The sequence below is a fragment of the Tachyglossus aculeatus genome, chromosome 1, assembly GCF_015852505.1.
Source record: "Tachyglossus aculeatus isolate mTacAcu1 chromosome 1, mTacAcu1.pri, whole genome shotgun sequence".
Classification (NCBI taxonomy): Eukaryota; Metazoa; Chordata; class Mammalia; order Monotremata; family Tachyglossidae; genus Tachyglossus; species Tachyglossus aculeatus.
Genome location: NC_052066.1, coordinates 24,097,934 through 24,123,302, shown reverse-complemented (window position 1 = coordinate 24,123,302; position 25,369 = coordinate 24,097,934). Strand labels below are relative to the sequence as shown.

The 25,369-nt window shown below is 46.0% G+C and overlaps 1 protein-coding gene across 1 annotated transcript in view; it reads left to right on the top strand.

Annotated features, from left to right (window-relative positions):
• IL20RB (interleukin 20 receptor subunit beta) overlaps positions 1 to 25,038 on the top strand; it is a 61,536-nt gene extending 36,498 nt beyond the window's left edge. The window contains exons 4-7 of the mRNA XM_038750836.1: positions 7,759 to 7,883; positions 10,067 to 10,217; positions 18,065 to 18,207; positions 24,585 to 25,038. Of these exons, the coding sequence (XP_038606764.1) occupies positions 7,759 to 7,883; positions 10,067 to 10,217; positions 18,065 to 18,207; positions 24,585 to 24,710 (545 nt within the window). The 3' untranslated portion in view covers positions 24,711 to 25,038. The remainder of the gene's footprint in view (positions 1 to 7,758; positions 7,884 to 10,066; positions 10,218 to 18,064; positions 18,208 to 24,584) is intronic.
• Positions 25,039 to 25,369: the final 331 nt, after the last annotated feature.

Below are 25,369 nucleotides of genomic sequence, written 5' to 3'. Positions count from 1 at the left end.
CTCTTGGCAAATGGGCCCTTCCCAGAACTCCCTCAGGTTAATTAGCTACAAATTGGTGGTCCCATCTGTCCTCTGTAATGGGACAGACATTCATTCATTCAATCGTATTTATTGAGTGGACTGTTTTTCGGGAAAGTACAATACGACAATAAACAGAGACATCTCCTTCGTGTGTGGCTAGCTTGCAGTCTAGAGGAAGGGGAGACAGACATCAATACAAATAAATAAAATTGCAGAGATGTACATAAGTGCTGTGGGCTGGGAGAGGCGAAGAGCAAAGGGAACAAGTCAGGGCGAAGCAGAAGGGAGTGGGAGATGAGGAAAAGCGGGGCTTAGTGTGGGAAGGCCTCTTGGAAGAGGTGGGCCTTCAGTAAGACATTGAAGAGGGGGAGAGTAATTGTCTGGTGGATTTGAGGAAGGAGGGCGTTCCAGACCAGAGATAGGACAGGGGCCAGTGACGGGCGGCAAGATAGATGAGATTAAGGCACCATAAGAAGGTTAGCACTTAGAGGAGCAAAGTATTCAGGCTGGGTTGTAGAAGGAGAGAAGCGAGGTGAGGTGGTGATGCCAATGGTGAGGAATTCCTGTTTGATACAGAGGTGGATGGCCAACCACTGGAGTTTTCTGAGGAGGTGGGGTGACATGCCCTGAACTTTTTTGTAGAAAGATGATCTGGGCAGCAGAGCGAAGTATGGACTGGAGTGGGGAGAGACAGAAGGCTGGGAGGTCAGCAAGGAGGCTGAGGCAGTAATCCAGATGGGATAGGATGAGAGATTGCATTATCGTGGTACCGTTCTTCGGGGTGACTTTTCCCTTTTGAAATCATTGATCATAGCATCATGGTTCAGATAATAAGCGCTCAATAAATACAATTGATTGATTCTCAAGCCCTTAGTACAGTGCTCTGCACACAGTAAGCGCTCAATAAATACGATTGATTGATCCCCCATCTTACCTCCTTCCTTTCCCCACAGTACCTGTATATATGTATATAGGTTCGTACGTATTTATTACTCTATTTATTTATTTATTTATTTTACTTGTACATATCTATTCTATTTTATTTTGTTAGTACATTTGGTTTTGTTCTCTGTCTCCCCCTTTTAGACTGTGAGCCCACTGTTGAGTAGGGACTGTCTCTATATGTTGCCAGCCTGTACTTCCCAAGCACTTAGTACAGTGCTCTGCACACAGTAAGTGCTCAATAAGTACGATTGATTGATTCCCAAGCGCTTAGTACAATGCTCTGCACACAGTAAGCGCTCAATAAATACAATTGATTGATTGATTGATTGATGATGATGGTATTTGTTTGGGGCTTACTATGTGTCAAGCGCTGTTCTAAGCACTAGGGTAGATACAAGCTAATCAGGTTGGACACAGTCCTTGTCCCACGTGGGGCTCACAGCATTAATCCCCATTTTACAGATGAGGTAACTGAGGCCTAGAGAAGTGAAGTGACTTGCCCAAGGCCACATAGCAGATGAATGGAGGAGCGGGGATTAGAACCCAGGACCTTCCGACTCCCGGGCCTGGGCTCTACCCACTAGGCCATTGGTCCCACCATCTTCTGCACCTAACCCGGCCCAGTAGATGAGAATCCATCCTTTGTGAAAGAAGCCTAGATCTGATATTAGAACGCCTCTTCTTAGTTCATTCAAATCCTCCCTGCTGCAGTTTAAGCTCATAGTCACGTATTCCATCCTTTGTGGAAATGGAGAATAATGTCAATAGTACTCATTAGGCATTTACTATGTACAAACCCCTGAACTAAGCACTGGGAGAGAATAGAGAGGTGGGAATTAGACATGGTCCCTGTCCCTAGGGGCTCACAGTCCAAGAGTATAACTCATTCATTCATTCATTCATTCATTCAATCGTATTTATTGAGCGCTTACTGTGTGCAGAGCACTGTACTAAGCATTTGGGAAGTACAAGTCAGTAACATATAGAGACGGTCATGAGAGGGGACAGTAGACAGACAAATCTGGGTTGATGAAACTTTCAAACACAGTACAGGAAAGTATACAAAATGAAAGCAAGATAATAATAGTAATAATGATTATGGTATTTGTTAAGCACCCACTATGTGCCAGGCATTGTAATAAGCATTCATTCATTCATTCAATCATATTTATTGAGCGTTTACTGTGTGCAGAGCACTGTACTAAGCGCTTGGGAAGTACAAGTTGGCAACATATAGAGACGGTCCCTATCCAACAGTGGGCTCACAGTCTAGAAGGTGGAGACAGAGAACAAAACAAAACATATTAACAAAATAAAATTAATAGAATAAACATGTACAAATAAAATAAATAAATAAATAGAGTAATAAACACGTACAAACATATATACATATATACAGGTGCTGTGGGGAGGGGAAGGAGGTAAGGGTTGGGGGGATGGGGAGGAAGAGGAGGGGGAAAGGAAGGAGGGGGCTCAGTCTGGGAAGGCCTCTGGGAAGCATTGTAATAAGAGAAGCAGCATGGCTCAGTGGAAGGAGCCCGGGCTTTGGAGTCAGAGGTCATGGGTTCAAATCCCGGCTCTGCCAATTGTCAGCTGTGTGACTTTGGGCAAGTCACTTAACTTCTCTGTGCCTCAGTTACCGCATCTGTAAAATGGGGATTAAGACTGTGAGCCCCCCCGTGGGACAACCTGATCAACTTGTAACCTCCCCAGTGCTTAGCACAGTGCTTTGCACATAGTAAGCGCCTAATAAATGCCATTATATATATAAAAAAAGCACTGGGGTGGTTACCAGCAAGTCAGGTTGGACACAGTCCCTGTCCCAAGTACCGCTCACAGTCTCAATCCCCATTTTACAGATGCTGTCAATGAGGCACAGAGAAGTGAAGTGACTTGCTCACGGTCCCATAGCAGACAAGTGGTGGAACTGGGAGTTGAACTCATGACCTTCTGACTCCAAAGCTCCTGGTCTATCCACTATGGTGTGCTGCTTCTCTTATCAACTGATCAACTGTAGGGAAGGATGGCTGGTTAAATCCGGACATTTAATTGCAAGGTTGTTTTAGGGATGTAATAAAAGCGTCTTTAGGTCAATTTCATACATAGATATATCCCAAGAAACAGCCATAGTGTGTTCCTTGAAAACATGGAAACTCTGTAAATGGCTGCATAACAGCTGTGCAGTTGTTAAGCTCTCACTGTGTGCAAAGTACTGAATTATGTGCTGAAGTAGATACAAGATTAGCAGCATGACAAACAGTGTGGTCTAGTGGAAAGATCAGGAGCCTGGGAGTTGGAGGACCTGGGTTCTAATCCTGCCACCACCACATCTCTGCTGTGTGGCCTTGCACAAGACACTTAAATTTTCTGTGCCTCAGTTTCCTCAGCTGTAAAATGGAAATTAAATAGCTGTTCTCCCTCCTACTTAGACTGTGAACCCTATGCGAGACAGGGACTGTGTCTGACCTAATTAACCTGTACCCATCCCAGGGCTTAGAACAATGTTTGACACATAGTAAACACTTAACAAATGCCTCAAAAAAAGTAAAAAGATTATCAGGTCCCACAGGGGTCTCACTAAAAAGGAAAGAAAACAGTTATTAAATCTTCATTTTTCTGGAGAAGGAACTGAGGTACAGAGAAGTTAAGTGATTTGGCCAAGGTCACATGGCAGGTAAGGGGCAGAACGGGGATTAGAATACAGATCCTCTGATTCCCAGGCCTGTGCTCTTTCCAGGATGCCACTTTGCTCCCTAATAAATGCTTTACAGGATGAAATGTTACCCCATGTGTTAAAAATTGGGATCTGTTCCAAAACTTTCCTTCGTGTGCTATATACTATTACATTAAGCATCACCAAACTATCTTTTAACCTTCGTTAAAGTAATTAAAAGCATATTCTCACAACATTAACTCAATTAGGAGTGGTAGTGTGATCATGAATCTTTGTAGGAGGTTGCAAAGTAGAAATGTGTTCTGCTGTTTGGGGTAGTTTTTAAACTTTGATGATGAATTTATCCAATTTAGGTTAAACAACAGCCTACTTGTCCTCAAAAGGGGTTTGTAACAGGCTGACATTTTTTGGACACCTGTTTGTACCTCTGGATGCCTATTAAGCAGGGCCTTCTTCAATCCTTTGTATAAATTCATGATGATGATGGTATTTGTTATCAAAGAGCTGCAGCTAGACTTTGGTTTGGAATAATAATAATGGCATTTATTAAGCGCTCACTATGTGCAAAGCACTGTTCTAAGCGCTGGGGAGCTTACAAAGTGATCAGGTTGTCCCATGGGGGGGCTCACAGTTTTAGTCCCCATTGTACAGATGAGGTAACTGAGGCACAGAGAAGTTAAGTGACTTGCCCAAAGTCACACAGCTGACAGGTGGCAGAGCTGGGATTTGAACCCATGACCTCTGACTCCAAAGCCCGGGCTCTTTCCACTGAGCCACGCTCATCTGTCTGCTTTCTTTAAAATTGATGCAAACTTTCTTAATCTCAAAATATAAACTGGTCATGGAGAGGCTAAGGTTTCATCATCTGTTTCAGCATCTAGTAATTGTGCACTGGATAGCAGGCGATCAAACAATCAATCAGAGGTAATTATTGGGTGCTTACTGTATGCAGAGCACTGTACTTAATGGTTTTGAGAGTACAATACTGCAGAATTGGTGGACATGTTACCTTCCCATGAGGAGAAGTAGCGTGGCCTAGCGGAAAGAGCCCGGGCTTGGGAGTCAGAGATCATGGGTTCAAACCCTGGCTCGGCCAACTGTCAGCTGTGTGACTCTAGGCAAGTCACTTAACTTCTCTGGGCCTCAGTTCCCTCATCTGTAAAATGGGGATGAAGACTATGAGCCCCCCGTGGGACAACCTCATCACCTTGTAACCTCCCCAGAGCTTAGAACAGTGCTTTGCACATAGTAAGCACTTAATAAATACTACTATTATTATTATTATTAGTATTAAAGAGCACAGGCCTGAAAGTCAGATGACCTGGGTTCTAATCCCGGCTCCTCCACTTGACTGCTGTGTGACCTTGGAGAAAGTCACTTCTTTGTGCCTCAGTTACCTCATCTGTAAAATGGGGATTAGGACTGACTGTGAACTCCATGAGCTATGGATTGTGTCCAACCTGATAATCTTATGTCACCTCAGCGCTTAGCACAGTTTCTGGTACATAATAGATGCTTAACCAGTACCATTGGAAACAACAGCAAAAAGCAGGTCTTGGGGTCTCACTTATGTCTGCCAGTATGAGCTGGGAGCTAGACAGAAAGAGCCAAGACACATATTCAAATAAGAAACTCAATTTCCTTATTGAGTCTGTTATGGTATTTCTTAAGCGCTTACTATGTGCCAGGCATTCATTCATTCATTCAATAGAATTTATTGAGTGCTTACTGTGTGCAGAGCACTGGACTAAGTGCTTGGGAAGTACAAGTTGGCAACATATAGAGACGGTCCCTACCCAACAGCGGGCTCACAGTCTAGAAGGGGGAGACAGAGAACAAAACAAAACATATTCACAAAATAAAATAAATAGAATAAATATGTACAAATAAAATAGAGTAATAAATATGTACAAACATATATACATATATAGAGGTGATGTGGGGAGAGGAAGGAGGTAAGGTGGGGGGATGGAGAGGTGGAGGAGGGGGAGAGGAAGGAGGGGGCTTAGTCTGAAAGGTCTCCTTGAGGAGGCGAGCTCTCAGGCATTCATTCATTCAATCATATTTATTGAGCGCTTACTGTGTGCACAGCACTGTACTAAGCACTTGGGAAGTACAAGTTGGCAGCATATAGAGACGGTCCCTACCCAACAGTGGGCTCACAGTCTAGAAGGGGGAGACAGAGAACAAAACAAAACATATTAACAAAATAAATAGAATATGTACAAGTAAAATAAATACATAGAGTAATAAATACGCAAAAACATATATACATATATACAGGTGCTGTGCGGAAGGGAAGGAGGTAAGGCGGGGAGGATGGAGAGCGGGAGGAGGGGGACTGTACTAAGCCCTGGGGTGGATACAGCACATTGGGTTGGACACAGTCCCTGTCATTCATTCAATCGTATTTATTCAGTGCTTACTATACAGTGCTGTGCACACAGTAAGCACTCAATAAATACGATTGAATGAATGAATGTGTGCAGAGCACTGTACTAAGTGCTTGGAAAGTACAATTCAGTCCTACATGGGCCTCGCAGTCTCAGTCTCCATTTTACAAATGAGGGAACTGAGGCCCAGAGAAGTGAAGTGACTTGCCCGAGGTCACACAGCAGACAAGTGGAGGAGCTGGGATTTGAACCCATGACCTTCCGATTCCCAGGCCCAGGCTCTATCCACTATGCCATGCTAATTCTCTAAGTGGGTGAGTTCCACATGCACGCACACAAACACACACACTGTCTTATGAAGAAAAAGAAGCAGAAAGGATTCAACAAGGAGGATCCCCAAGATCGTCTAATATATTAGTAGAATTCATTAACAGCCTGCAGCCAAAGAATAGTTGTGCCCTTGAGGTCCTCTCAGTTTTTGGGATGGTTGGAACAGGGGGATTCTCCAAAACACTCAGTTCCTTGGATCTGGGAAATCTTTTCCTGTGTTTGGGTGTGCCTGCTTTATCATCATTGGATCTTGGCAACAGATTACTGACCTTGGGTGACTAATCAGAGGAGGAGTGGGTGTAATTAAGTAATTAAGTGATTTGACTAACCCATCGCTGGATCCTCTGGGTCAGACAGGTCCCTAAACATAGAGTTATGAGACAGGTGACTTTTATTAAGTCTGCAGGGGCTAAGGAGATTTCTTCATTTTGTTGGGCATGGATTTTCTCACAGCTTCCAATAATAATATTAATTGCACCATTTCTTAAGCACTTACTATTCATTCATTCAATCGTATTTATTGAGCACTTACTGTGTGCAGAGCACTGTACTAAGCGCTTGGGAAGTACAAGCTGGCAACATATAGAGACGGTCCCTACCCAACAGTGGGCTCACAGTCTAGAAGGGGGAGACAGAGAACAAAACAAAACATATTAACAAAATAAAATAATTTCTTAAGCACTTACTATTCATTCATTCAATCGTATTTATTGAGTACTTACTGTGTGCAGAGCACTGTACTAAGCGCTTGAGAAGTACATATTGGCAACATATAGAGACGGTCCCTACCCAACAGTGGGCTCACAGTCTAGAAGGGGGAGACAGAGAACAAAACAAAACATATTAACAAAATAAAATAAATGGAATACATATGTACAAATAAATAAATAAATAAACAAATAAAAATAAAATAAATAGAATAAATATGTACAAATAAATAAATCAATATTTATTTATTTTACTTACTTTACTTACTTTACTTACTTACTACTTACTACTCACTTACTACTTACTCGGCACTTACTATGTGCCGAGCACCATCCAAAGCACTGAGGTAGATACAAGACAATCAGGTCGGACAGAGTCCCTGAACCATGGCGAGACTCACGGTCTGTGGGAGAGGGAACAGGTATTTAATGCCGGTTTTACTGATGAGGAAGCTGAGGCACAGAAAAGGAAAGTGACTTGACCAAGGTCACACAGCAAGCAGGTGGCAGGTGACTCCAAGTCACGTGCTCTCTCCATTATACCACATTGCTTCTCTTCTTTCTGTCCAACTGTGATATCCCCAAGGAACCAGCTCAGTCGGGCTTCTGTGCTTGTCTCCTGAGCTAACCACTGAGAATTCTAGCTCTGGTCCAGATCTAGGAGTGAAGCTTCATTTTGTTTTGGCAGCTGTCCTAACCCCTCCTAAAATGAAAGTCTATGTGGATGGATACCATTTAATAGTGGAAGTGGAAGACATGGGGCCATCTTTTGAATACCAATTGATGTACTGGAGGAAAGGCCATGATGCTAAGGTAAGTTTCACTGTGTTTAACTTCCCTTTTGGATTTTGCCATTCAGAAGAATGAGGATTTTATTCAACCTCTCCTTTCGCAGAAGCCAGTCTGAGAGGGGAAAGGGAGAGAAAAAACAAGGTTGCCCTTTAAAGATTTGAGGGTGGAGGTGGGGGAGGGAGGATAAATCAATATGTTAAAGAAGGAGGGGAGAACTAGAGCTGGATATCAAAGAGCTGCAGCTAGACTTTGGTTTCGAATAATAATAATGGCATTTATTAAGCGCTTACTATGTGCAAAGCACTGTTCTAAGCACTGGGGAGGTTACAAGGTGATCAGGTTGTCCCACAGGGGGCTCACAGTCTTAATTCCCATTTTACAGATGAGGTAACTGAGGCCCAGAGAAGTTAAGTGACTTGCCCAAAGTCACACAGCTGACAATTGGCGGAGCCAGGATTTGAACCCATGACCTCTGACTCCAAAGCCCGGGCTCCTTCCACTGAGCCACACTGCTTGCTTCGTTTGGAAGGAACGAAGCGGCGAGATGGAGAATAACGGGAAGGAATAAGTGAAGGGATATGTCAGGAGGGGTGAGGTGGTAGAAAGCTTGTAAGGTGTTTATGCTGATTTAGAGGGACACAGTCAGTGGAAGGTTTCGAGGGGAAGAAAAATGTGGGCTCAGCTATTTCTTCAGGAAGATGATCTGGGCAGCAGCATGGAGTGAAGATTGAAGCCCAGGAGAGGCCGAAAGCTGGGAGAACAGTGAACCCTCCAGGGAAGTATAGGGTATATTTTGGAACTTGGGTAATTAGAGAGTAACCTTGAGCAGGCCTTGCAAAGCCCTCCAAATGCTTTGCAATTATTTACTCAGGGAAGCAGTGTGGCTTAGTAGAAAAAGCCCAGGCTTGGGAGTCAGAGGACCTGGGTTGGAATCCCAGCCCCACCACTTTCCTGCTGTGTGACCTTGGGCAAGTCACTTAACTTCTCTCAGTATCAATTTCCTTATCTGTGAAATGTGGGTTCAATCCTCCTCTCTCCTAGTTAGTCTGTGAGGCCCATGTGGGAGGGGGACTGTGTCCTACTTGACTTCCTTGTATCTAACCCAACATTTAGAACAGTGCTTGACATGTAGTAAGTGCAGAACAAATGCCGTAATGAAATTGATTAATTCACCCTGAGCACTGTACACCTAGCATCTTGTACCAGACCTAGGACAGGGCTCGTCACCAGGCAGGCTGTCAATACTACCCTCCTCAAAAATCTCCAGTGGCTGCCTGTTAACCTACATATCAAGCAAAAACTCCTCACTCTCGGCTTCAAGGCTGTCCATCCCCTCGCCCCCTCCTACCTCACCTCCCTTCTTTCCTTCTCCATCCCAGCCCGCACCCTCCGCTCCTCTGCTGTTAACCTCCTCACTGTACCTCGTTCTCGCCTGTCCCGCCGTTGATCTCCGGCTGACGTCCTCCCCCTGGCCCGGAATACCCTCCCTCCACACATCCCCCAAGCTAGCTCTCTTCCTCCCTTCAAAGCCCTACCGAGAGCTCACCTCCTCCCGGAGGCCTTCCCAGACTGAGCCCCCTTTTTCCCCTCCTCCTCCCCATCCCCCCAGCCCTACCTTCTTCCCCTCCCCACAGCACCTGTATATATATTTGTACAGATTTATTACTCTATTTATTTTACTTGTACATATTTACTATTCTATTTATTTTGTTAATAATGTCCATTGAGCTTTAATTCTCTTTGTTCTGATGACTTGACACCTGTCCACATGTTTTGTTGTCTGTCTCCCCATTCTAGACTGTGAGCCCATTGTTGGGTAGGGACCGTCTCTACATGTTGCCAACTTGTACTTCCCTAGAGTTTAGTACAGTGCTCTGCACACAGTAAGTGCTCAATAAATACGATTGAATGAATGAATGAATTTAGCTGTAATTCTATTTGTTCTGATGACTTGACACCTGTCCACATGTTTTGTTTTGTTGTCCGTCTCCCCCTTCTAGACTGTGAGTTCGTTGTTGGGAAGGGACTGTCTTTATATGTTTCCAACTTCTACTTCCCAAGCGCTTAGTACAGTGCTCTGCACATAGTAAGAACTCAATAAATATGATTGAATGAATGAATGATTGAATATAGGCTTGTGATAGAGTCACTCTCTATCCACCGCTCTCGGAATCTAACCATCCTTCTCTGGTCATCTCGAAAAGGTTGTCAACAAGACCTTGAGGGAAGGTGGCACGCGTACCCACCTGGAGACCATGGAGGCTGGAGCCGAGTACTGCGTGCGAGCCCAGACTGTGGTGGAAGTCATCGAGAGGAGAAGTGACTTCAACCAGATGGACTGTGTTAGAGTACCAGGTGAGAGTGACCGATGCCAGTCTTGCACCTTGTTCTTCAGCAATATGTTCTTGCAAAATCCCATATTAATAATAATAATAATAATGATGGTATTATTATTTCTTAAGCGCTTACTACATGCAAAGCATTGTTCTGAGTGCTGAGGAGAATACAAGTTGATCAGGTTGTCTCACGTGGGGCTCACAGTCTTCGTCCCCATTTTACAGATGAGGGAACTGAGGCACAGAGAAGTTGTGACTTGCCCAAAGTCACATAGCTGACAAGTGGCAGAGTTGGGATTAGAACCCATGACCTCTGACTCCCAAGCCCAGGCTCTTTCCATTGAACCATGCTGCTTCTCTAAGGAATACTGAACTCCTTGTCCCAAGACTGAACTCCTTGTCCAAGACTGAACTCCTTGTCTTCCCTCCCAAACCCTGCCCTCTCCCTGACTTTCCCATCACTGTTGACGGCAATACCATCCTTCCCGTCTCACAAGCCCACAATACGTCAGGTACGTATTTATTACTCTATTTTATTTGTGCATATTTATTCTATTTATTTTATTTTGTTAATATGTTTTGCTTTATTGTCTGTCTCCCCCTTCTAGACTGTGAGCCCACTGCTGGGTAGGGACCGTCTCTATATGTTGCCAACTTGGACTTCCCAAGAGCTTAGTTCAGTGCTCTGCACACAGTAAGCGCTCAATAAATATGATTGAATGAATGAATGAATACTAGAGCTAGAGTTACTAGAGTACTAGAAGAGTAACTAGAGTTAAGGAATACTTGAGCTCTGGAACTCACCATCCACATGTTTAGTTTTGTTGTCTGTCGCCCCCTTCTAGACTGTGAGCCTGTTGTTGGGTAGGGACCGTCTCTATATGTTGCCAACTTGTACTTCCCAAGCGCTTAGTACAGTGCTCTGCACACAGTAAGCGCTCAATAAATACGATTGAATGAATGAATGAATGCATGTGGACAAGAGCCATTTCATCAATCATCATCATCAATCGTATTTATTGAGTGCTTACTGTGTGCAGAGCACTGTACTAAGCACTTGGGAAGTACAAGTTGGCAACACATAGAGACAGTCCCTACCCAACAGTGGGCTCACAGTCTAAAAGGGGGAGACAGAGAACAAAACCAAACATATTAACAAAATAAAATAAATAGCATTTATTTTAGAAGGGAAGAAAAGGCATTTCTTCCCTTGCCCTCATCACGCTGTTTCCAAGCAGGCCGGCGTTATTGGACAAACGTCACCCTCGATTCCGTAACGCTATTCTCACTAAAATGAGGGGCGAAAATTACGGCAGGCCTGTGTGAATCTGACTTTGCCGTCTGGTAGTTAAGACAGATTTGGTTTAACTAATAATCATAATTGTGGCATTCGTTAAGCGCTTACTGTGTGCCAGGCACTGTACTAAGCGCTGGGGTGGATCAATCAATCAATCAATCAATCATATTTATTGAGCGCTTACTATGTGCAGAGCACTGTACTAAGCGCTTGGGAAGTACAAATTGGCAACACATAGAGACAGTCCCTACCCAACAGTGGGCTCACAGTCTAAAAGGGGGAGACAGAGAACAAAACCAAACATACCAACAAAATAAAATAAATAGGATAGAAATGTACAAGCAAAATAAATAAATAAATAAATAGAGTAATAAATATGTACAACCATATATACATATATACAGGTGCTGTGGGGAAGGGAAGGAGGTAAGATGGGGGGATGGAGAGGGGGACGAGGGGGAGAGGAAGGAAGGGGCTCAGTCTGGGAAGGCCTCCTGGAGGAGGTGAGCTCTCAGCAGGGCCTTGAAGGGAGGAAGAGAGCTAGCTTGGCGGAGGGGCAGAGGGAGGGCATTCCAGGCCCGGGGGGATGACGTGGGCTGGGGGTCGACGGCGGGACAGGCGAGAACGAGGTACAGTGAGGAGATTAGCGGTGGAGGAGCGGAGGGTGCGGGCTGGGCAGTAGAAGGAGAGAAGGGAGGTGAGGTAGGAGGGGGCGAGGTGATGGACAGCCTTGAAGCCCAGTGTGAGGAGTTTCTGTCTGATGCGCAGATTGATTGGTAGCCATTGGAGGTTTTTGAGGAGGGGAGTAATATGCCCAGAGCGTTTCTGGACAAAGATAATCCGGGCAGCAGCATGAAGTATGGATTGAAGTGGAGAGAGACACGAGGATGGGAGATCAGAGAGAAGGCTGATGCAGTAGTCCAGACGGGATAGGATGAGAGCTTGAATGAGCAGGGTAGCGGTTTGGATGGAGAGGAAAGGGCGGATCTCGGCAATGTTGCGGAGCTGAGACCGGCAGGTTTTGGTGACAGCTTGGATGTGAGGGGTGAATGAGAGAGCGGAGTCGAGGATGACACCAAGGTTGCGGGCTTGTGAGACGGGAAGGATCGTAGTGCCGTCAACAGAGATGGGAAAGTCAGGAAGAGGACAAGGTTTGGGAGGGAAGACAAGGAGCTCAGTCTTCGACATGTTGAGCTTTAGGTGGCGGGCGGACATCCAGATGGAGATGTCCTGAAGGCAGGAGGAGATGCGAGCCTGGAGGGAGGGGGAGAGAGCAGGGGCAGAGATGTAGATCTGGGTGTCATCAGCGTAGAGATGATAGTTGAAGCCGTGGGAGCGAATGAGGTCACCAAGGGAGTGAGTGTAGATTGAGAACAGAAGGGGACCAAGCACTGAACCTTGGGGAACCCCCACAGTAAGAGGATGGGAGGGGGAGGAGGAGCCTGCAAAAGAGACTGAGAAAGAACGACCGGAGAGATAAGAGGAGAACCAGGAGAGGACGGAGTCTGTGAAGCCAAGGTCAGATAGTGTGTTGAGGAGAAGGGGGTGGTCCACAGTGTCAAAGGCAGCTGAGAGGTCGAGGAGGATTAGGACAGAGTAGGAGCCGTTGGATTTGGCAAGCAGGAGGTCATTGGTGACCTTTGAGAGGGCAGTTTCCGTGGAATGAAGGGGACGGAAGCCAGACTGGAGGGGGTCGAGGAGAGAGTTGTTGTTGAGGAATTCTAGGCAGCGCGTGTCGACAACTCGTTCAAGGAGTTTGGAAAGGAATGGTAGGAGGGATATGGGACGATAACTAGAAGGTGAGGTGGGGTCAAGAGAGGGTTTTTTTAGGATGGGAGAGACATGGGCATGTTTGAAGGCAGAGGGGAAGGAACCAGTGGAGAGTGAGCGGTTGAAGATGGAAGTTAAGGAGGGGAGAAGGGATGGAGCGAGAGATTTCATAAGATGAGAGGGAATGGGGTCAGAAGCACAGGTGGCCAGAGTAGCACTTGAGAGGAGGGAGGAGAGTTCCTCTGAGGATACCGCTGGGAAGGATGGGAGAGTAGCAGAGAGTGTTGAGAGCCGGGGGGTTGGAGAAAGGGAGGAAGAGACTTTGGGTGGATACAAGCAAACTGGGTTGGACACAGTCCCTGTCCCACATGAGGCTCCCAGTCTAAATTCCCATTTTACAGATGAGTTGACGAAGGCACAGAGAATAATGATGATGGTATTTGTTAAGTGTTTACTGTGTATCAAGCACTGTTTTAAAGCACTGGGTAGATACAAGGTAATCAGGTTGGAACAGTCCCTGTCCCACATTGGGCTCACAGTCTTATTCCCCATTTTACAGATGAGGTAACTAAGGCCCAGAGAAGTGAAGTGACTTGTCCAAGGTCACACAGCAGAAAAGTAGCAGAGCTGGGATTAGAACCCAGGTCATTCATTCATTCAATCGTATTTATTGAGCACTTACTGTGTGCAGAGCAGGTCCTCCTGACACCCAGGCTGGCGCCCTATCCACTAAGCCACGAGAGAAGTGAAGTGAATTCCCAAGATCACACAACAGATATTGAATACGATTCAATACATCTGAATGAAGATATTATCATTATTATTATTATTATGGTATTTGTTAAGCGCTATGTGCAAAGAAGATATGTGGCAGAGTCAGGATTAGAACCCAGTTCCTTCTGAATCCCAGACCTGTGCTCTATCCACTAGGCTATGCTGTCAAGGAGTGTGGAGAGGGGCTGGTAAAATATTTGGGTGAGGGTTTTTGGCTACCAAGAACCTACCCCAAATGAACACCCTCTGCAGTTCAGAGAAATAATGTAAGGCAGTATCCCTGGGATTTTTCTGGAAAACTATCAGTCTGGAGCAAATCAATACAGCTGCAATGGAAAGACCAATCAATCAATCAATCGTATTTGTTGAGTGCTTACTGTGTGCAGAGCACTGTACTAAGTGCTTAGTACAATCAGTGTTCAAGCATTCCCCTCCTATTTGAGAGGCTCAGATTGGATTTTTCCTCTCATATTTTTTTTGCCAAGTCCCTGCCTTTCCTGAAATTGCACCTCCTTTCCTACACCCACCATACCTGTCAAAGCGAAGAAAGTCTCAGAGAGCTTCAGTTTCTATTTAGTCTCCAGTTTCTCAACCAAGGAGTGCTTCAATCCTGGAAAATTGAGAGGCAGGATGTGATGACGGCATCTGTCAATAATAGTCTTTTTTTTTAATTAAGTGCTTACTATGTGCAAAGCACTGTTCTAAGCGCTGGAGAGGTTACAAGGTGATCAGGTTGTCCCACGGGGGACTCACGGTCTTAGTCCCCATTTGACAGATAAGGTAACTGAGGCCCAGAGAAGTTAAGTGACTTGCCCAAAGTCACACAGCTGACAATTGGTGGAGGCAGGATTTGAACCCATGACCTCTGACTCCAAAGCCCTATTGAGCCTTTACTCTGGGCAGAGCACTGTGCCCAGAACACTTGACTCTTGAGAGAGCGTATTATTCATTCATTCATTCATTCAATAATATTTATTAAGCACTTTACTATGTGCAGAGCACTGTACTAAGCGCTTGGGAAGTACAATTCAGCAACAAATAGAGAAAATCCCTGCCCACAATGGGCTCACAGTCTAAAAGGGGGGGGGGGACAGGCATACAATAGAGTTAGTAGACATAATTCCTGCCCTCAGGTTCTTACAGTCTAGGAGGGGAGACAGACATTAAAATAAATTATTGGTTGGGGAAGCAACAGAGGTTAAAAATACATACATAAATGCTTTAGAAGGGAGGGGATGGGTTCAGTAGCCAAGTGTTTCAAAGTGGTGAGGACTCAAGAGGGAAACAGTGTGGCCCAGTGGATAGAGCACAGGTCTAGGTGTCAGAGGACCTGGGTTCTACTCCTGCCTCCAGCACTTGTCTGCTGCATGTCCTTGGACAAGTCACTGAACTTCTCTGAGCCTCAGTTTCCTCATCTGCAAAATGGGTATTCAATACCGCTTCTCCCTCCTGCTTAGCCTGAGAGCCCCATGTGAAACCTAATGACTCATCTTGTATCTTGCCCAGTGCTCAGTTTAGTGCTTGACATACAGTAAGTGCTTGTCTTGGAGTCAGAGGTCATGGGTTCAAATCCCAGCTCCGCCACTTGTCAGCTGTGTGTCTTTGGGCAAGTCACTTCTCTGTGCCTCAGTTACCTCATCTGGAAAATGGGGATGAAGACTGTGATCCCCATGTGGGACAATCTGATCACCTTGTAACCTCCCCAGCGCTTAGAACAGTGCTTTGCACATAGTAAGCGCTTAATAAATGCTATTATTATTATTATTATTATTATTATTATTATTATTACTATTGTCTTATGCCATTGAGGCATTTCTGGCCCATGAGGACACCACGGACACATCTCTCTCAGAATGCTCTGCTCTCTACCTGCAGTCATTCTGGCAGTGTATCCGTAGAGTTTTCTTGGTAAAAATATGGAAGTGATTTATCATTGCCGCCTTCCGCACAGTCATTCATTCATTCATTCATTCATTCAATCAATCATATTTATTGAACGCTTACTGTGTGCAGAGCACTGGACTAAGCGCTTGGGAAGGACAAGTTGGCAACATAGAGAGACGGTCCCTACCCAACAGCGGGCTCACAGTCGAGAAGGGGGAGACAGAGAACAAAACAAAACATGTTAACAAAATAAAATAAATAGAATAAATATGTACAAATAAAATAAATAAATAGAGTAATAAATACATACAAACATATATACATATATACAGGTGCTGTGGGGAGGGGAAGGAGGTAAGGCGGGGGGGATAGGGAGGGGGAGGAGGAGGAGAGGAAGGAGGGAGCCAGTCTGGGAAGGCCTCCTGGAAGACTTCTACTTGAATCTCCGCCCTTGACTCTCTCCCATGACACTGCTGCCCCGCATGGGTGAGTTTTTACTTGTAGTAGATTGCCTGCCACTGGCTATCCACTGGCCAAGCTAGGAACGGAATGGGTAGGCCTCTGCTTGACTCACCCTCCCATAGCTTAGTCTGGTAGAGTACTGGAAACTCTCCAGGTACGGACCTGAGAGGGGAAAGTAAGAGCTTATAAATACCATTATTATGATTATTGTCATTATTAAGTGCCATGACAGAGATATTGGTGATCATCATAATAAAAATGATGGCATTTATTAAGCGCTTACTATGTGGAAAGCACTGTTCTAAGCACTGGGGAGGTTACAAGGTGATCAGGTTGTCCCATGGGGGGCTCCCAGTCTTAATCCCCATTTTACAGATGAGGTAACGGGGGCACAGAGAAGCTAAGTGATTTGCCCAAAGTCACACAGCTGACAATTGGCAGAGCTGGGATTTGAACCCATAACCTCTGACTCCAAAGCCCGTGCCCTTTCCACTGAGCCACGCTGCTTCTCTATCGCTGGTCTGGATGGACCATTTGGTTGCCCTCTAATGGTGCTTCATATGTTTCTCTGGGCTCTGGTATGCTCTCAGTGGTATTTATTGAGCATCATCTGAGCGCAGAGCACTGTAATAGTGCTTGGGCAAATACAATGCAACAGAGTCGGAAGAACGTTTTTTCTTCCGTTTGTTCCTTGGTCAAGAATTGGAATGTGGAGGAAAATGTCTCTTCATCTTGCTGCTAAGCCTCACTGGTTGTTTTTTTTTTAAATGGCATTTGTTGAGTGCTCATTATATGTCTCCTTTTCATGGGGAGAAAAGGAGAATTGAGGCCGAGAGAAGGGAAGCGACTGAGTCTGTTGTTTGATAGGGACCGTCTCTATATGTTGCTGACTTATACTTCCCAAATGCTTAGTGGTATTTATTGAGCATTTAGTGTGTGCAGAGCACTGTGCTAAGCGCCTGTCTTGTCTCGTGCTATCGAGTCGTCTCTAGCCTGTAGCGACTACAAGGACACATCTCTCCCAGAATGCTTCACCTCCATCTGCGATCGTTCTGGTAGCGTATCCATAGAGTTTTCTCGGTAAATATACAGAAGTGGTTTGCCATTGCCGTCTTCCACGCGGTAAACTTGAATCTCCACCCTCGAGTCTCTCGCATGCCACCACGGCCCAGCCCAGGTGAGTTTTGACTTGTAGCAGATTGCCTTCCACTTGTTAACCACTGCCCAATCTAGGAATGCAATGGGTATGCCTCTGCTTGGCTATCCCTCCCGTAGCTGAGACTGGTAGAGGACTGGAAACTCTCCAGGTGTGAGCCTGAGAGAGGAACTAAGTGCTAAGTGCTTGGGAGGAGACAATATAACAATAAGCAGACACATTCTCTACCCACAACATAAAACGGTGCTCTGCAAAAAATAAATGTTCAGTAAATGCTTCTGCCCGATTCATTGACAGGGTAAGCTCATCTCTAGACTTGTAATCTAATTTCTAAAATGTAAACTCATTGCGGGCAGGGAATCTGTTTATTGTTGCATTGTCCTCTCCCAAGCGCTTAGTTCAGTGCTCTGCACACAGTAAGGGCTCAATAAATATGATTGAGCAAATGAAAGTGGCATACTGAGAGTAGACCAGCTCTAGCCTCTGTGGAATTTCCAGAATAATCACGTTTCCTTTCCTCCAGATGAATTCCTCCCCTTGACTCTGATGCTGGTGTCGTTCGCTGGATTTCTGGTGACTCTAGTCACCCTGCCGCTCCTCGTTTGGAAAATGAATCAGATCTTCCGATACTCGTGTTGCCCCGAGGTCGTCCTCCCTAACACCTTGGTAGTTTCTTTGTTCCTTAAAACGGGATGGTGGTAGGGTGGGACCGAATTGAGCAGCTGGTGGGGTTCCTCGACGCAGGCTGGAAGAGAGGGTGCTGCGTCGGAGAGGAGAAAAGATATCGGGGAATTTTGTTATATGGCAATATGATAATCATAGTAATAATAATTGTGGTATGTGTTAAGAGCTTACTATGTGCTAAGCACTGTTTTTTTAATGGTATTTGTTAAGGGCTTACTACATGCCAAGCTCTGTTCTAAGCACTGGGGTAGATACAGGGTAATTGGGTTGTCCCATGTGGAGCTCACAGTCTTAATCCTCCTTCCCCAGATGAGGTAACTGAGGCACAGAGAAGTGAAGTGACTAGCCCAAAGTCACACAGCTGACAAGTGGCAGACCCGGGACTTGAACCCATGACCTCTGGCTCCCAAGCCCGGGCTCTTTCCACTGAGTCACACTGCTTCTCCAAGCGCTAATTCCGTCCGCCTCTGCTCCTTTTTGGTGGCCTGTGGGAACACGGATCACAGATGAGCGATCATTTTTTCTTCCGTTTGTTCCTTGGTCAAGAATTGGAATATGGAGGAAAATGTCTCTTCATCTTGCTGCTGAGCCTCACTGGTTGTTGTTTTTTTAAATGGTATTTGTTAAGTGCTCACTATATGTCAAAAACTGTTCTGAGCGCTGGAGTAGATCCAAGTGAGTTAGGTTGGACACAGTCCCTGTCCCACATGGGGCTCACATGGGGAGAAAAGGAGAATTGAGGCAGAGAGAAGGGAAGCGACTGAGTCCGTTGTTGGATAGGGACCGTCTCTATATGTTGCTGACTTATACTTCCCAAGTGCTTAGTACAGTGCTTCATTCATGCATTCAGTGCTTAGAACAGTGCTTTGCACATAGTAAGTGCTTAATAAATACCATTATTATTATTCATATTTATTGAGCACTTACTGTGTGCAGAGCACTGTACTAAGTGCTTGGGAAGTCCAAGTTGGCAACATGTAGAGACGGTCCCTACCCAACAACGGGCTCACTGTCTAGAAGGGGGAGACAGACAACAAAACAGAACATGTGGACAGGTGTCAATCAAGCACTTAGTACAGTGCTCTGCACACAGTAAGCGCTCAATAAATACAATTGAATGAAGTCATCAGAACAAATAGAAATAAAGCTAGGTGCACACCATTAACAAAATAAATAGAATAGTAAATGAATGAATGACTTGCCTGAGCTCACACACCACAGACAAGTGACAGAACCGGGATTAGAACCCAGGTCCTCTGACTCCCAGGCCTGGGCTCTTTCTACTGGGCCATACTGCTTCTTCCCTCATCCCCCTTCATTCCCCAGACATTCCCGGTGACACTGCACTTCATCTTCATCCTACTCTATCCTAATCCTCCTCGACTTCTCAGCTGCCTTTGACACTGTGGACCACCCCCTTCTCCTCAACACGCTATCCACCCTTGGCTTCACAGACTCCGTCCTCTCCTGGTTCTCCTCTTATCTCTCCGGTCATTCATTCTCAGTCTCTTTTGCAGGCTCCTCCTCCCCCTCCCATCCCCTTACTGTAGGGGGTCCTCAAGGGTCAGTTCTTGGTCCCCTTCTGTTCTCGATCTACACTCACTCCCTTGGTGAACTCATTTGCTCCCACGGCTTCAACTATCATCTCTACGCTGATGACACCCAAATCTACATCTCTGCCCCTGCTCTCTCTCCTCCCTCCAGGCTCGCATCTCCTTCTGCCTTCAGGACATCTCCATCTGGATGTCTGCCCGCCACCTAAAACTCAACATGTCCAGAACTGAACTCCTTATCTTCCCTCCCAGACCCTGCCCTCTCCCTGACTTTCCCATCACTGTTGACAGCACTACCATCCTTCCCGTCTCACAAGCCTGCAACCTTGGTGTCATCCTCGACTCTGCTCTCTCGTTCACCCCTCACATCCAATCGGTCACCAAAACCTGCCGGTCTCACTTCTGCAACATCGCCAAGATCTGCCCTTTCCTCTCCATCCAAACCGCTACCCTGCTCTTTCAATCTCTCATCCTATCCCAACTGGATTACTGCATCAGCCTACTCTCCGATCTCCCATTCTCCTGTCTCTCCCCACTTCAATCTATACTTCACACCGCTGCCCAGATCGTCTTTGTGTAGAAACGCTCTGGGCATGTTACTCCCCTCCTCAAAAATCTCCAGTGGCTATCAATCAACCTACGCATCTGGCAAAAACTCCTCACTCTTGGCTTCAAGGCTGTCCATCACCTCGCCCCCTCCTACCTCACCTCCCTTCACTCCTTCTCCAGCCCAGCCCGCACCCTCTGCTCCTCTGCTGCTAACCTCCTCACTGGGCCTCGTTCTCACCTGTCCTGCCATTGACCTCAGCCCACATCATCCCCCTGGCCTGAAATGCCCTCCCTCTGCCCATCCGCCAAGCTAGCTCTCTTCCTCCCTTCAAAGCCCTACTGAGAGCTCACCTCCTCCAGGAGGCCTTCCCAGACTGAGCTCCTTCCTTCCTCTCCCTCTCCTCCCCGTCCCCATCCCCCCACCTTACCTCCTTCCCCTCCCCACAGCACCTGTATATATGTATATATGTTTGTGCATATTTATTACTCTATTTTACTTGTACATATTTATTCCATTTATTTTATTTTGTTAATATGTTTTGTTTAGTTGAATGTCTACCCCTTCTAGACTGTGAGCCCGCTGTTGGGTAGGGACCGTCTCTATATGTTGCCAACTTGTACTTCCCAAGCGCTTAGTACAGTGCTCTGCGCACAGTAAGCACTCAATAAATACGATTGAATAAATGAATGAATGAATCTGCCCTCCATTTTAGAACAATAGGGTCCCCGGCCCCTCCCCCCAAAGGAAATCTAAGGTGACTGCTTCCTTTGCCACACTCTTGGCATTGTCTTTCATGGGCGAGCTACAGTTCTCTCCCAAGCATTTAGTACAGTGCTCTACACTCAGTAAGCGCTCAATAAATATCTTCTAGACTGTGAGCCCACTGTTGGGTAGGGGCCATCTCTATATGTTGCCAACTTGTACTTCTCAAGTGCTTAGTACAGTGCTCTGCACACAGTAAGCGCTCAATAAATATCTTCTAGACTGTGAGCCCACCGTTGGGTAAGGGCCATATCTATACGTTGCCAACTTGTACTTTCCAAGCACTTAGTACAGTGCTCTGCACACAGTTAGTGCTCAATAAATATGATTGAATGAATTCTATTTGTTCTATTTTGACACCTGTCTACACGTTTTGTTGTGTTGTCTGTCTCCCCCTTCTAGACTGTGAGCCTGTTGTTGGGCAGGGACCGTCTCTATAAGTTGCCGACTTGTACTTCCCAAGCGCTTAGTCCAGTGCTCTGCACACAGTAAGTGCTCAATAAATACGATTGAATGAATGAATGAAGTGAATTAATAAATACAATGGGATGAATGAGAATTCAGTTAGGCGGATCACTCACTTCATTATTTTCTGGGACGGCTTGAAACTTCCTGGGACTAGCTGCTGCTGGTGACTGGAAATGTGAGACGGGCTGGCAAGGAGGAGAAAGAAAAAGAGGAGGAGAAGGAGGGAACACCCAGCTCTGCCTCCCAAACACCTTGCTCTAAGTCACTGCTGTTCCAGAGGCGGGTCAGATTGGCACATGCACGATTGGTATTGCCCTGCCTAATGAGCGTGTGACTTGGCATAGACCTAAAAACAGTCTTTGGGGCCTCATACTGAGAATTTCTCTCATAGAAATGGCAATAACCACATCTCCTATCAGTCTTGCAGGTAGCTACTTGCCTAGTTGCCCAGGGCCTATAATAGTGGTGAAGAATGTTGGTTTTAACACAATGTATTTTCAGCAAAGTACAAGATGGCTAGCTCGGGGAGAGTCAGTCAGTCAATCATATTTATTGAGTGCCTATTGTGTCCAGAGCACTATACTAAGTGCTTGGGAGAGTACAATATAGCAATAAACAGACACATTCCCTGTCCACGATGAGCCGAGACATGCTCAAATGAACTTTAGGGCCATTATGGGGAACTTAATCCACCAGGTTCTAATATTTGGGTTATATGTCGATGCTCACGCAAGGCCCAGTAATGCAGTTTGTGGTTCACCTGTGAGCCTTGGTTCTCTCCTTCTTTTTATGGTATTTGTCAAGCACTTACTATATGCCCGGCACTGTACTAGTTACCGGGGTTAGATGTGAGCTAATCAGGTTTGGACACAGTCCCTATCCCATGTGGGGCTCATAGTCTTAATCCCCATTTTACAGATGAGGGAACTGAGGGAAAATGAAGTGACTTGCCCAAGGTAACTCAGCAGGCAGGTGGAAGAGCTGAAATTAGAACCCACATCCTTCTGACTCCCAGGACCATTCTCTGTCCACTTTGTCAATAATAATAATAATAATGGCATTTATTAAGCGCTTCCTATGTGCAAAGCACCGTTCTAAGCACTGGGGAGGTTACAAGGTGATAAGGTTGTCCCACGGGAGGCTCACAGTCTTAATCCCCATTTTACAAATGAGGTAACTGAGGCGCAGAGAGTGAAGTGACTTGCCCAAAGTCACACAGCTGACAATTGGCTGAGCCGGGATTTGAACCCATGACCTCTGACTCCAAAGCCCGTGCTGTTTTCCACTGAGCCATGCTGCTTCTCAATGATCTCTGTTGATGAGCCATCTTATAATCATCATTTCTGTCTTTATCATCAAGCTCATCCTTAATGTCATCATCATCAGTATTTCTGGAGCACCTACTATATGCAGATCACCGTGTTAGGCACGTGGGAACTTAGACTAGAAAGAGAAAACACAGTCTCTGCCCTTGAGATTGCAATCCAGTACTGGAGACCAACTTGCACAAGTGTTAAAAATGCACTTTCCCCTTGGTACTTGTGGGGCCCAGTTAGAGAAACCCACGCGAATGAGGCGAGACAGTGACTAATAAAATAATACTAATAGTATTTGTTAAGTCATTCATTCATTCAATCATATTTATTGAGCGCTTACTGTGTGCAGAGTACTGTACTAAGTGCTTGGGAAGCACAAATCGGCAACATATAGAGACGGTCCCTACCCAACAACGGGCTCACAGTCTAGAAGGGGGAGACAGACAACAAAACAAAACAAGTAGACAGGGGTCAATACCATCAGAAGAAATAGAATTATAGCTATATACACATCATTAATAAAATAGAGCAATAAATATGTACAAATATACACAATTGCTGTGGGGAGGGGAAAGGGGTAGGATGGGGGGAGATGGGAAGGAGGAGGAGAGGAAAAGGGGGGCTCAGTCTGGGAAGGCCTCCTGAAGGAGGTGAGCTCTCAGTAGGGCTTTTAAGGGAGGAAGAGAGCTAGATTGGCGGATGAGAGGAGGGAGGGCATTCCAGGCCAGAAGTAGGACATGGGCCGGGGGTCGACGGCGGGACGGGCACATTGAGGAGGTTAGTGGCGGCAGAGGAGCGGAGGGTGCGGGCTGGGCTGGAGAAGGACAGAAGGGAGGTGAGGTAGGAGGGGGTGAGGGGATGGAGAGCTTTGAAGCCGAGAGTAAGGAGTTTTCGTTAAGTGCTTGTTATGTGCCAAGCGCTGGTGTAGATGGGAAGCATTCATTCATTCAGTCATATATATTGAACACTTACTACTTGCAAATCACTGTATTAAGCTCTTGGGAGAGTACGATACAACAAAACAGACACATTCCTTGCCCACGTGAGCTCACATCTAGAGGCAGCAAACCCTGCTCTGCCACCTGTATGCTTTGTGACCTTGGGCAAGTCACTTCACTTTTCTAAGCCTCAGTGACCTCATCTGTAAAATGGGGATTAAGACTGTGAGCTCCATGTGAGACAGGGACTGTGTCCAACCCAATTTGCTGGTATGCAACCCAGTGCTTAATACATTCCCTGGCACATAGTAAGCACTTAACAAATACCACAATCAGATCAGACAAAATCTCTGTCCCCACGTGGCGTTCATTCATTCATTCATTCAGTCGTATTTATTGAGCGCTTACTGTGTGCAGAGCACTGGCCTAAGCGGTTAGGAAGTACAAGTGACAGTCTAAGGGGATGGGGGACAACCAGTATTTCATCTCCATTTTACAGATGAGGAAATGGAGGTCCAGAGAAGTTAAGTGACTTGCCCAAGGTCACACAGCAGGCAAGTGGCAGAGCTGGGATTAGAACCCAACTCTTCGGACTCCCAGTCCCTTGGTCTTTCCACAAGACCACGCTGGTAATAAGGTGACCCCTGTCTTCTCCCACTCCCGTGGGTATTTGCGTGGAACTGTAGTCGAAGAGCAAGATCAGAGTACGATTAGATGTGCGAAGAAAATCCGATTCGTCGAGTCAACGCTCACTGACCAATTCCTTTTCCAGAGACTAAAGGATTCACCGCAGAAGTTAATCAACTGCAAGAGGGAGGAGATCGAATTCTGCGATACGACCGTTCGGGCGCTGTCTCCTGAGGATCTCTTCCGGGCTTGGATCCAGGAAACTCTGTAGACGGGCCAGCCGGATTTAGGCTCAGTCCCATTGATCAGGCCCGACGAGCTCCAGAAGGTCTCTCCAGTGGATGACTTAGATGGGGTTTCTCACAGCCGCTTGTACTCCACCCTGAAATGTTTACAGACTTGGTGGGTAACTTTCGGATGACTGACGGGCCTGGGAGTTGATGGGCCTGCTGGTTTAGTTGGAAGACTGGTGAGCGGCAATGCTGCGGGTGTGTAAGGATTTAGTGACATACCTGAGATGACATCTTCTCCGGGGGAGAGGGCTACCTCCTTGAGAGAAACTGAACAAGAGTCCAGTTCTGCCTTCCTTTCCTTGCTTCTCCCCTCAAATGAGTGGATAGAGCATGGGTCTGGGATGCAGTAGGACTTGGATTCTAATTCCTGCTCTGCCACTCATCTGTCCGGTGACCTTGGGCAAGTCAGTTCACTTCTCTGGCCCTCAGTTCCCTCATGTGTAAAATGGGGATTAAGACTGCGAGCCCCATGTGGGACTGTACCCAACTTGGTTGGCTGTTACCTACCCTAGCAGTTGGTAAAATGCCTGGCATGTAATAAGCGCTTAACAAATGCCATAAACAAAACAAAATAAGCAAACAAAAAAATACAAGAGGGGATGTGGTGTTCCTTGTCTGCATGGTTGCCCTTGAAATG